Below are 13,234 nucleotides of genomic sequence, written 5' to 3' on the forward strand. Positions count from 1 at the left end.
AATGGCATCCCTGACTGTCTGGAATGAAGCACATATTGAGGGTTCAGTGACACAAAGACGTAACTCCATATTTTGCCAAAATGAGTATTTGATATCAAATTGTTCAGAAAAATGTTGGCTTTCCAGGAAACACAAAGACTTAACTCCACCCACCATCCCATTGAAGTCAATGGCTAGTGAAACATAGACTTAACTCCTTAAGGCCCAAGTGCTCAGTGACACATAACCAATTTTTCTCAAAATGGAGTTACGTCTTTGTGTCACTGACCCCTCGATATGTTCCTGTAGGTATGGACTTATGACTAACCTTTGTTGATTGTGATTAACTTTGTAGGAGAGGATAGAGCAGATGAAGAAGGATGGGACGTACATGACTCCCAAGGAGAAAGAGAAGAAGCGTCGAGCTGAGGAGATGCTGAGGCTGATGAAAGAACAGGGTGTTGCGATCCCTACTAGAGAGGCTGGCACCGAGGAGACCAGGGTCGTCTATGGGAAGAGGGATAGGAAGAAGAAGAAGCCAGAAGGTGGGTCTCTCATAGAAAAAGTTTTGTTGTAGTTGTTGTTGTTTTATGGAACTCACTCCCTTCCTCTCTTTGTGAGAATGACAGTTTAGTGCACTTCAAACCATACCTCAAAACTTGCCTCTTTTGGCAAATGTGAAAGTATTGACTGTTAGGGTTTGTAAGTGATAAAAAGGATACATCAGCATGGAAAGTGATTTAGCCCTGAAAATTGAATTGTAAGAATAAAAGTTAAATTCCAGTAGAAAACAATATGATTAATTTTTGTTAAGAGTAATCATGGAGAGCAATTTTTGGTAACATAGTAAACCCAAAAGAGATATAATAAAAAGAGGACTTTTTATACAATCTGGCCTGTTATAGAGGAAAAGCATGAATGAGGAAGGGAGGAACTTCTAATGATGGAAGGTGAGATAAAGGGGAATCAGGAGGGAGGAAGGCATGACAGGCTTGCACTTTTATGACAATTTGAACATTTAATTTGTAAATTTTCTGTAATAAATTTGCTACATAACTTCATTATTCTGATAATTTCTCTGTGAATTTTGTGTTTATACAGAGCAAATTTCAACGGAAAAAGATAATCAAGGTAAGATGATCATTTCCTTCCTGAATTGAGAGGAAATAAAATCTGTGCGAAAGTGCTGACCACAATTAAAGAGCTTTTTTGTTAAAGTATGATTTAAGACTTACTGAAATAACAGTGAAGCACCAGGAGCGTCAAGTATGACGACCATGAGTGCTATACAAGAACCCAATAATTATTATTCTTTACATGTATTGGACTTTGAACTAGGACTACTTTAAACATAAATATGATGTAATGAAAAGTTGGTATCAGGGGTATTGGCTTTTTAATGTGGTAAACATTCTCCAGGCAAATATTGTTTCCATAGCTATGTATTGGAGATGAAGTTGCATAATAAATCTTAGCTTTCTTATTATGAATCTTACAGTATTTTTCAGTAATTTTTTTTTTTAAAGAATCTATTTAGTGTTAGTACTTGTTCTGCAATGAAAATTAGATGGTTCTCGGTATAAGCAATACTTTATGTACCGTATTGGGAATATGGAGGGTTGAACATAATTTCACACATTTCCAATGCTCGGAACATGAAGTTCAAAGCGTTATGTGTGATCGAGCCTCAATTCATTCTTCCTTCCCTTCTCTCTGCATCCAATGACAGAGGAGGAGAAGTCAGAAGAGCAAGTGACGGATTCTACCACCACCGCGGAGAACGAGGAGAAGGAGGAGGAGGAGGTCAAGACGGAGAATGAGATCAAAGAGTCTTGGGATGCGGAGGATGACGTGGCCGATAACTGGGAAGAAGAAGAGGAGGAAGAAAAGGAGAACATAGAGGAGAAAACGGGTAAGGCAATCAACATTTATTTGGTGTATCACAGTTGTAATGATAGAGGTAGAGGTGTTGTGGTCGAGTGGTCGAGTGGTTTAAGCACTTGACTTGAAACTCAAAGGTAGTGGGTTCGACCCCTGACACGCACTAATGCCTTTTGGCAAGGCATTAATCTGCATTTGCCACTCCATACCAAGGAGAAAAATGGGGACCTGGTAGGATGACGAAAGCCTTTGTGTTAATAATTGCTGTATGCCCTCATGGTGACCAATGGTAGAAATACTCCCCAGAGAGTGGAGATGGTGCACATGGTTTGTGAATGAATCCAATGACCAGGGTAATAATATCTGTAAAGCACTTAGAGATGGTATTCCGTATTAAGCACTCTATAAATCCAGATTAGTAGAAGCGCCCATGTAATGATTACAACTTTTTTAATTTCCTAACTTTATTATTTTTTCTCTGATTTCTTTCAAACTTTCACCAGTCTGCTTTTCTGATATTTTTTGCTTTTAAGGTTGGATTTTCCTTTAAACAACTAGCAACCTATAATTGTGTAGCATGTGTTTTTGTGACTCTCTTTCTCTCTCTCTCTCTCTCTCTCTCTTTCAATTTTACCTTTATTCATTCATGAGAATTACAATTATTTTGAAGTTTTCTTTGCTACTTTGCATCACTTCTGTGGGAATACAACTGTTTCAGTTAATAATCTTACATTTCACATTTTGTATTGACAGACAAAATGCCAAAAGCCAAAATCACCATCAAATCACAAGAGAGCAAAGAGGAGGAGGAGGATGATGAAGATGAAGAGGAGAGTGAAGAAGATGAGAGCGATGATGAAGAGGAGGAGGAGGAGGAGGAATCAGAGAGTGATGAAGTCTCAAGCGATGAAGAGATGACCAAGGGGGAGAAAATAAGACACAGAGCAATGCAGAGGATGGAGGTAAAATTCAATTTTCTTTTTACGAATAAATTATTTAAGATTTGTGTTATAAAGATATTGAGTTCAAATGTCAGCATCATAATGCACAGAAATAGGAAAAATGTATGTACTGTCACATGCCTCTTCATGATTATAATACAGAGATAATAAAATTACTTTTCTCAGAAATATTTTCAATGAGGAAATTTAAAAAATATATTATGACAATAATTGACCTTTTTATATACATAACAAAAATAATACATGCAAGAACTCCGAAGCACCCCCCCCCCCCACCCCCGATTAAAATGATAATATTCCAATTAAATTGTTAAATCCAAATTGTGTAAGGTCATTTTCAATAATACAAAAAAATCCAGTGTACAAAAAACATTAGAATAGTGTCAAAATTAGAGCCCCCCAAAAAAATTGTTGATGCATGTTTAATTTAATTAATATCATGAAGGGTGCCTGTTTTTCAAAGAGGAATGAGACAAAGCTATAATCAAAGTGCATTCCGTTTTGTCTGTGTGTGTTTGGATGTAGAAACGTAAGGAAGACGCCGAAAAGAAGAAGACAACGGATCATCTGAGGTCTCCGGTAGTTTGTGTCTTGGGTCACGTAGATACCGGCAAAACCAAGATCTTAGACAAGGTAAGAATCTGATTGCACAAGCTCTTCCTGATTCGGCACCGGTGTGTCTATTTTGTTCGTCTGCCACAACCATACTCGTTGTCCCCCGAACCCCAACCACCCATAGAGCTTTTGGTCATGTCGCAGTGTCGCACCACTTCTTTGGAACAAGCTACCCTGTACTTAAGTGTCCAGAAATCTTTGGAATCAATCCAAAGCAGACTCTGTTTACCCAGAGCTACTCATTGTTGTATATTTTGTATAAAATGTATGTGATTTTATTCCTAAACTATGAATGTCTTGAATAGTCTATTTGCACAACTAATTATTGTAGTACCATGAGTGACTTAATATCTTGTTAGAAAGTAGGTTTTAAATCTCTACTATTATTATTATGGTTACTACAATACATGCTCCATTGACAATAGGCCATTTTCATTATGTGATCAAATTTAATGCACAAATCTTTGTTGAGTGCCATGTTACAAGTTATGTCATTCAGCTGTTACAAATAATTGTATTTCAATACTCCATATGCAAATTGCATATATTAATTGTTGTAAGGTAGGACAAAAATTATGGCCTGTCCTACCTAATATCACTTTACATAACAACCATAGAACCCCCAATTACTCGACTCTTGACAGTTATCCACTTTCCATTTCCTATTTGTCCTTGTATTTCTTTCTTCCAGATTCGTCATAGCAACGTACAAGATGGAGAGGCAGGGGGTATTACACAACAGATAGGTGCTACCATGATCCCTCAACAGGCTATTCAAGACCAAACCAAAATGTGTCGAGAGGTAAGGTCCCTATTGCTCTTCCTTCTGCCGTACTCCTCAGTAACTCCTGTATCCATTCTGGTCCATGTTTCATAAAAAATTTTATCAATAAGAAAATTGCAATAAGTGTTATAAGCTACTGAAATTGTGGCATTTGATTGGCTGAGAGCAAATTTGTCATAGAAATTTAGCATTTAACAAGTTTGATGAAACAGGGCCTTGAATTCTCCTCCCTTTAATCACTTCCACTTTCTTTCTGTTCTCTTCTATTTCCATTCTCACTACCCCCCCCCCCCCCCCAACCCCTCCCCTCCCATCCCACCCCATCCTGCCCTATCTAAGTCATCACCCCCCCCCCCCCCTCTCACACCACATGTCATCTTCAGTCTGTTTGTCTCCATTCTCACCAATCCCCTTTTCTTTCTACTCCCTTCTCCTTTCCTTTCCCTCTCTCTCTCCTATCTCTCTTGGTTTTACCATGGATTTTCTTTTAAGTACAACTGAGAAACTACACTTGATGTGGTAAATTGAAGAATGATTTGATATAAAGTTAAATTGTAGTTGTTATCATTTAGCAGCAGAGATCTAAAGAAGGGAGAGAATTGCAAGATTGTCAAAATAGTCCAGACTCTTTAGGTTCCAAAAATACGTAGTTATGAATCAATTACTCTGCAACGTTTCGCCAGTTTGTATGGGCTTCTTAATGTGATCTGATTCCGTACTGGGAGACCCTGTCTTGTTCAATTCTGATCGTGGATGCATTAAGGGCGCGTGAACTATCTAGTATTTGATGTATAACTGGCTGGGAATCGGTGCTGGATGAATCATAATCTTAATGAAGCTATATATTGTGAAGTGGTTGTTGTTCAGATTCTAGACCAACTTGACAGAATTCACTTTTTTGTTTGAATTTAGTTTGCCAAAGAAGAGATGAAGATTCCGGGGCTTCTGATTATCGACACACCCGGTCACGAGTCCTTCAGTAATCTCAGGTCGAGGGGGTCATCGCTATGCGACATCGCCATCCTTGTCGTCGACATTATGCACGGTCTGGAACCACAGACGATAGAGTCCATCAATCTCTTGAAGCAGAAAAAGACACCCTTCATAGTAGCCCTTAATAAAGTGAGTCACCTCCTATTGCTGGTTTGATATATTTCAAAATCACATGAATGCTTCATTTCATCATCTTTTTCAGGCATAGTTTTAAAGGGATCCAGTAACTTTGTCTCAGATTCTGAAACAAAATCCTGGATTTAGCTCATGCTGCAATCATAATAATAAACCTGTAGGTCAGTCAGTAATCTCATGACGTTTTCAAGCCGATCGCCGAATGGAAATCAAAATTTCAAACCTTTCCCAACGTTTTTTATAACACTACAGTCTAATGGGGAAAATGAGTATGGTAAAAACCGGTCACTCAAAGATTTTTTTTTTTTTGAGGCACTTTATGATCATTTTGAAGCGCAATTTTTGTAGGGCTTCAATATTGCACCATATCACAGACACTGAAACCCCAGCCGCGTCATACCAAAAGACGTTAAAAGACGGGAGTTGCTGCTACCTTGTTTAGGCGTTCAACAATAAGGGATAGAGCAACGTCGATCTGGCGCTGCTCAGTGGCTGCCAGGCTCACGATCAATTGGGCAAAAAGAATTTCCATTTTCGGTTTAACTTAATAAGATTTGGAGTGGACTTTATTATTATTATAATAATTATTATTAAACAATGCATTTAAGTAGCACTTCAGCTTCATTTAGGTCATTTTTGTAACAGCATGGATACTACCCATGTCTTGAAATGTTTGTATGTTAATGAAGTTTATATAATCGTCTTCATGTTTACAGTGTATGTATTAACCGGGTTCATATGATAATGAATACTTGCCCATATTTGTTTAAATTTGCTGATATCATCAGACTTGAAAAGAAAATTAATCTTCAAACAATTTATTTTTTTTAAACACTATATTGAAATGAATAAAACAAACAGACAAACAAACAATTTGGGGGGGCATGACGCAGCTACTGGTCTTTGTTTTTTTTTCACTTATAAAAGGCATGGTCGTAAATGTTGTTGATAGGATATGAGGATATGGATATCAGGTTTCCCAGAGCAAGAGAGATTTGCAACTACTGTAAGTGACCGCATGAAAGTTGCAAAACTTGCAACTGATATTTGCAATCGATTGCAACTCAACATTCTTACAATGCCCCACTAGTCTCATAAATTTCCTAGGGTTTTGTTTGGATTAAAGTTTTAACAATTTAATTTAATTTAATTTGATTAACTAGATCTAGCTTTTATTCTCCCCTCCATCTAAATCCCTCTCTCTTACTAATGGGGCATTGCAAGAAAGTTGAGTTGCTATACAAGAACCCACTATTATTATTATTATTATTATCAATTGCAAATTAGACTTACGCTTGATTTGGGGATTTGCAATTGATTGCAACGCCCCATAAGTTTGTCAAATTTTGGAGGTAGCCCCGGCTGACGCCCCAAATTAGAAGTCTTCAGAGTACCCCAACCGGTGACTATAATTTCCTTTTTGCCCACCAGATTGACAGGTTATTTGAATGGAAGTCTAGTCCTCAGACTGACGTCACAAATGCCATCAAGAAACAGAAGAGACACACCCGGGATGAGTTTGAAGAAAGAACGAAAAACATCATCACAGAGTTTGCCGAGCAGGTGAGACTATGATGGTGTGAATGCATCATTAAAGATTAAGATCAGTTCTGGTCATGTGATGGCATTGTGAAAGAAAAGGTGTGGAATCGATCAGAAAAGTTTGATCATCTAGCATATAAGTATCGGTGTGTACTGCAAGGTTCTAGAATCATCAAATTGATACGATATTTGGCCCAGTCTTGGTAAAGGTACAAGCACTGTACACAGAAAGATGTATATGGGGCTACACGAACATGTGACATAAAAATCTGTTCTGATTTTTATGTTGTTACATGCCATAATTAAAATATGAAAGCATTTGAAGAGCCATGCTTTTCAGGGAACATTTTGTATCTGATGTTCTTCCACACTTGCATAATAACAATGATAATGCTCACAAATAATTTTTCACCTCTTCCCAGAACTCAACCTCCTATTTAAGCCCACTGCACTCTACACAATCGTTTTATGATCGATTTTTTAAAGAAATTGCTTTGCATTGCGTATAGAAATTTAAACGAGTTTTATCTCCCAGATAGAGGTTCTGAATAATGATATAAGTACAAATTATTTACATTTTTAGTGATTTAAATCTTCTAGTCGGCATAAAACCAAAAAAATGTGCTTCAATTCATAGACAATCGCACAACTGAAATGATGCCGCTGTAATTCTAAAAAGGAAGCATGCAGTCCCACAACATTGTTACTTTAGTATTCCTATAACTATTTAGAAACATGACTCGTATGATTTTGTATGCTTGAATATTTATGCTGAATGCTATGGCAAATTCTTATTTAAAAAATTGTAGTATAGTAGTGTGTGGTGGGCTTTAGATATAAAAGTTCTGTTAGAGACTGCTTTTTGTGTTGAATAATCAAACACTTAGCTATTGTTTCACATCTACTATGAAAGTTCATTTACAGAATAAATGATACATTTGATACGTCTTTCTCATTAATGCAGAGTTTAAATGCTGCCCTCTTCAACGACAACCCTGATCCCAAGACGTATATCTCGCTGGTTCCGACATCAGCTATTTCAGGAGACGGTATGGGGAACCTCATGGCACTCATTGTGACTCTTAGTCAAACCTTACTGGCAAAGAGAATAGCCTTCTCAGAGATGCTGCAGTGTACCACACTAGAGGTAAGAAACCTGGGCCCTGCTGGGACCCGTTTCACAAAGCCTTTCTTTCAAATGACAAATTAGTGACAAATCTGCTGATAACCCATCAGAAGCAAGGATTTCAGTAGCTTATAACAACAACTGTCATTTGTTACTGATGACAAGTCTTGTGAAACACGTACCCCCTGATTCCTAAGTCTTGTTATCAATAACAATACACAATAACTGTTGTAAGTTATTGACATCAGTAAGTTTGATTGGCTGAGAGAAATTTGTTATGAAATTTGGGCGTTAATGTTATATTAGTGAGAAGTTATATTAAACAAGGGTCCCAATCTTCCTTGACTGGAATACTTGATTTATCTTGGGCCCAGTAGAAAAGAAGCCAATGGATGTGTAATTCTACATAAATTGCATTTTAGAGTTTTTACATTCTTTGACATCAAGTCGCCCTATTAAAGATACATCACATATTTCAGTATGTGCATAGACTGAATTGTCAAAATTGATGTTTTTAGAACTCCTTAACATTATTTCTCTATCCTTTTACTGCAAAGCTGGGAATTTTGGTCTAGACATCGTGATCTGGCACTTGTTTAGATTAATCTGGACAACAATAGTAATGCTAATGACAATAATATACTCTGGACAGCGAGGAAGAGAAGATGTGTTATTTTGTGTCCTGTAAAATACTGGATTTAACAAAAACTTTCACTGTTTGATCCATATATGGATATGTGAGGCCTTTGTCTAGTGTTAAGGCACTACTTGGAGAGAGTTCACAGATCAACAGATGACTGGAAACTGAGAATTTGAAGCTAGAATTCACATCCAAATCTGGACTTCTGTAGCTGTGGACACATTTCAGTCCCATCCCTTTATTTTCCTGAAGTGAACATCCACCTTTTGCTGTTATCAACATGCCTGGTCGTGGAAGTAAGGGAAAGGCGAAGAAGGATAATATGCCTGGAATGTTTCTCCGAGGAGCCGCTCAGGGCCAGGCAAAACCCCCATCACCACAGCGCCCATTTGTGGTCAACAATGATGTAGATCGCAAGGTCGCCTCTCAACGAGGGATGGCAGCTGCAGCATCTCCGGAAAAGAAGGGGATTTTCGTTGATATAGGAGATCATCTAGAAGAGTTGGAGATTGGCGAATATGGCATGATGGGAGATGTTGTGAAACAGGCAGTTGAGGCAGCAGTAAAGGCAGCCGTTCCTGCTATAGTTCAGGCAGTGAAAGAGGTGTGCCTGCGGTCATTTAAGGAGGTGGTCAATCCCCATCTTCTCCACCTCCAGTTTCGACAAGATGCAATAGAGCAGGCTGGCAGGAAAGATAATTTGAGGATCAGCGGTCTGGCTGAGGAGGAGAGGGATGAGACAGAGGAGATCCTGATCGAGAAAATCTGTAAGGTGGCTGGGGAGACCGGGATGCAGCTTGCAGAGAGCGACATCTCGGCTTGCCATCGCCTTGGAAGGAAGGTGGCGGGGAAGAAGCGCGACACCGTCGTGCGCTTTGTCGCCCAACGTAAGCGAGACAAGGTCTACCAGGGGCGTTTCCACTTGAAGGGGAAGGAATCCTTTAGGCAGGTTTTTGTGAACGAAGACCTCACCTCTACTCGCTATGCTGTCTTGATGGCAGCAAAGAAATCTACAGAGGTGAAATCTGTATCAACGAAGGCAGGGAACATCGTCTGCAAAATGAACGATGATACCTTTAAGATAATTTCAACCCCTGACGACTTGTTCGCAGTTGGTTTGGATAATATCGAATACAAAAACTTCAGACTCCGCTTGTTGGAGTAATGTCTCCTCATAATGTCCTTTTTTTCATGATACAAATATTCTAATAATATGTTTGATAACACTGTATCACATTCTTACAAGTTATGTCCAAATTCATTTGATAGTACATTGCCACTTGACGGTAAAAAATCAATTAGTATCTCCCATGTAAATGTACGTTCGCTAAACAAAAATGTTGATTCCTTAAAGTTGTTATATGAAGATTGCGTTAAGTTCAGATTCGATGTAATTGCATTATCAGAAGTATGGAGAGTTTTAGAAAAATCGACCTTGGAAATGGAAGGTTATTTATTGGAGGTAAAGTGCCGGGATGGTAGAGAAAGAGGAGGAGGGGTAGGAGCTTATATTCGTTTTAATTTGAAATATGTCGTGAAAGATTATACAGTGAAGCATACAGAATCAATCTGGTTTGAAATAAACAATGGAGAATTTCAAAAGGTGATGGTAGGTGTTTTATATAGGAAACCAAATACAGATGTTAAAGAGTTTCAAGAAAGTCTTCTCACAGTTTTAGAAGACATTAAAGTCGACAGACGCAATACCATTATAATAGGAGATTTTAATATAAATTCATTAAGTTCAGACGGAACAACAGAAGGGTTTTCAACAGCGATGAAATGCGTAGGAATGGAGCAGAAAATAAAATATCCAACAAGAGTAACCAGTGAGTCTGTAACCTTATTAGACCATATATACACTAATATGAACAAGTATGATAATCACTCGGGTGTTATAGAATGTGATATTTCTGATCACTACCCTGTGTTCATGATTTTAGAAAATCCATGTAATTTGAAGCAGCTGCATTATCCACAAACTGTAACTTACAGATGTTATAAAAACTATGATGTACAAAACTTTAAAGATGACCTTGCTGAGCAAGAATGGCAACATATCAATAGCTGTGAAGATGTTAACATGGCATACTCCATTTTTCTTAATTTGTTTAATAATGTTTGTAATAAACATGCACCAATCAAAGAGAAAAGAAGCTGCAAAGGACGCGCTTATAAGAAACCTTGGATAACCAAATCAATAATGAAGTCTGTTCGAAAAAAAATATAAATTGTTTTTAAAAGTAAGGAAATCTAATTTTGATGTAAGTGATGTACACAAATTTCGGAACTACAGAAATGTATTAACGACTGTTCTTCGCAATGCCAAGAGAAATTATTACAGTGGTTTGCTAGCTGAGAACAGCAATAACACTAGTAAAACGTGGAACATCATAAATGAATTAATATCAGGGAGAAATAAAGGTAACAAAGGTACTAAGGTAGAAAAACTTATAAGGCGTATTAATGGAAATGATAAAGTTCTAACAACCGAATCTGAAATTGCCAATGAATTTAATGATTTCTTTGTAAACATCGGTCCAAATCTAGCATCAGCAATACCAAATGTACCCACATTATTTGAAGATTATTTGAGTAATAGTGTTGAGCAATCCCTTTTTTGGAAACCGGTCACAATGAAGGAAGTTCATGACCACATGTTGGCTCTAGACGAGAAGAAAGCTTGTGGTTACGACAACATTCCAGTACGCCTGATTAAGGATGGTGCATCTATTTTGGCTGAACCATTAAGACATATCTTCAATCTTTCATTGGAAACAGGAAATTTCCCTGATCAAATGAAAATTGCTAAAGTCAGTCCACTGTTTAAGAAAGGTAATAAACATGAAACGGGGAATTATAGACCCATTTCTGTCTTACCAATTTTGGGTAAAGTATTAGAAAAAATAGTTAATGCTCGATTGACCAGTTTTCTAGAAAAGCATGACATTTTATATCACCATCAGTACGGATTTAGGAAGAAGTATAGTACTAAATTATCATTAATTAATCTTATGAATACGGTATTGAAAAGTATAGACGAAGGATGTGTTACGCTTGGTGTGTTTCTTGACTTTCAAAAGGCTTTTGACACAATAAACCATAACATATTATTTAAAAAGCTATCACATTATGGCATCCGAGGACATGCACTGAAATGGCTCGAAAGCTATCTTAGTGACAGAATGCAGTTTGTGAAATACAAAGAGTCATCATCAGAAAGTAGATATATCAAATGCGGTGTACCACAAGGTTCTGTCTTAGGACCAACTCTGTTTTTAATCTATATAAATGACTTGCCAACTGTGACAAATTATTTCAATTTCAGACTATTTGCAGATGATTCTAATATTTTTCATACTTTTCCCAAAGGTGTAGATCAAATAGATGAGTGTGAAGTAAACGAAAATTTAAAATCCATACAGAATTGGTGCACTGCAAATAAGCTTACTATCAATGCGTCAAAAACCAATTTCATGTTCTTCAGTAGTCGTAGAAGAAAGGCTGTGCTTAAAGGGAGATTAGAAATATCTGGGGCAGAATTAAGAGAAGTGGAGGAAGCGACATTTGTTGGCATTACCATTGACAGACATTTTACATGGAATTCACATATAAAATCTGTTAATGACTGTATACGGAGAAAGGTCGGCATCCTCTTTAAATTACGGCACTGTGTCCCTAAACATATATTGATACTGTTGTATAAAGCTCTTATACAGCCACATATTACATATGGCATCGAGGTTTGGGGTAGTACTTATAAATCACACTTGAATTGTATATTTTATACTCAAAAGATGGCTGTACGTGCTATAACTTTCAAGCCACATCGTTCTCATACTAATGCACTGTTTCATGACCTCAAATTGTTGAATGTTTTTAAATTGCATAAATTATCTATTTGTACTTTTGTGTTTGATTTGATAAATGAACGATTACCTCATTCCTTAAAACATTATTGCAGTATGATACAACATGAATATTCCACAAGACAAAAAACGGGTCGACAATTACGTCTTCCTTTATTCAAAACAGACCAAGGAAAGTTTTCTGTTTCGTTTGTTGGAAGTAATTTTTGGAATATGCTTCCTACTGATCTAAGAATTGAGAGATCAAGAACCTCTTTTCGTAAAAAACTTACAAAATTACTCTTAAGTGAAAACCACGAATCATAACCTCGTAACTATATAGTTGTATATAGTAACCAGTCTCATTTTAATATTATACACAAAATTATTTATAAGATTTGGAAACCCATCATATATTTTTAAATTAACTTTATTTTAGGCTTTAGATAACGAGAGTCAGACTCGACTAGCACATGTGCTATTTTTTACTCTATTTTACCATCGATCACAAACTCATTGTAAATAGTCATTTATTGTTTACTCTTGAAGCAAAGTTTACTTTATCTTTGTCATAATGTACATGTATATCGCTGTAGAACATGTATTTTTTTATAATTCATGTCATGCATTTATGTTATATTGACATTGTCATTGTACATTTATCTTTTGTTTCAATGTTTTCAATGGTGGTGAATAAATAAATTCAATTCAATTCAATTCAATAATAGT

At 36.9% G+C, this 13,234-nt stretch overlaps 1 protein-coding gene across 1 annotated transcript in view; it reads left to right on the forward strand.

The window, feature by feature from the left end:
- The window catches only part of LOC763128 (eukaryotic translation initiation factor 5B), a 34,183-nt gene that overhangs the window by 12,511 nt on the left and 8,438 nt on the right, over window positions 1-13,234 (forward strand). The window contains exons 13-21 of the mRNA XM_011679544.2: window positions 335-524; window positions 1,081-1,110; window positions 1,709-1,891; window positions 2,614-2,822; window positions 3,348-3,455; window positions 4,129-4,239; window positions 5,134-5,343; window positions 6,781-6,912; window positions 7,856-8,038. Coding sequence (XP_011677846.2) covers window positions 335-524; window positions 1,081-1,110; window positions 1,709-1,891; window positions 2,614-2,822; window positions 3,348-3,455; window positions 4,129-4,239; window positions 5,134-5,343; window positions 6,781-6,912; window positions 7,856-8,038 — 1,356 coding nt within the window. The remainder of the gene's footprint in view (window positions 1-334; window positions 525-1,080; window positions 1,111-1,708; window positions 1,892-2,613; window positions 2,823-3,347; window positions 3,456-4,128; window positions 4,240-5,133; window positions 5,344-6,780; window positions 6,913-7,855; window positions 8,039-13,234) is intronic.

Source organism: Strongylocentrotus purpuratus, unplaced genomic scaffold (genome assembly GCF_000002235.5).
Source record: "Strongylocentrotus purpuratus isolate Spur 01 unplaced genomic scaffold, Spur_5.0 spur5_scaffold_11, whole genome shotgun sequence".
NCBI lineage: Eukaryota > Metazoa > Echinodermata > Echinoidea > Camarodonta > Strongylocentrotidae > Strongylocentrotus > Strongylocentrotus purpuratus.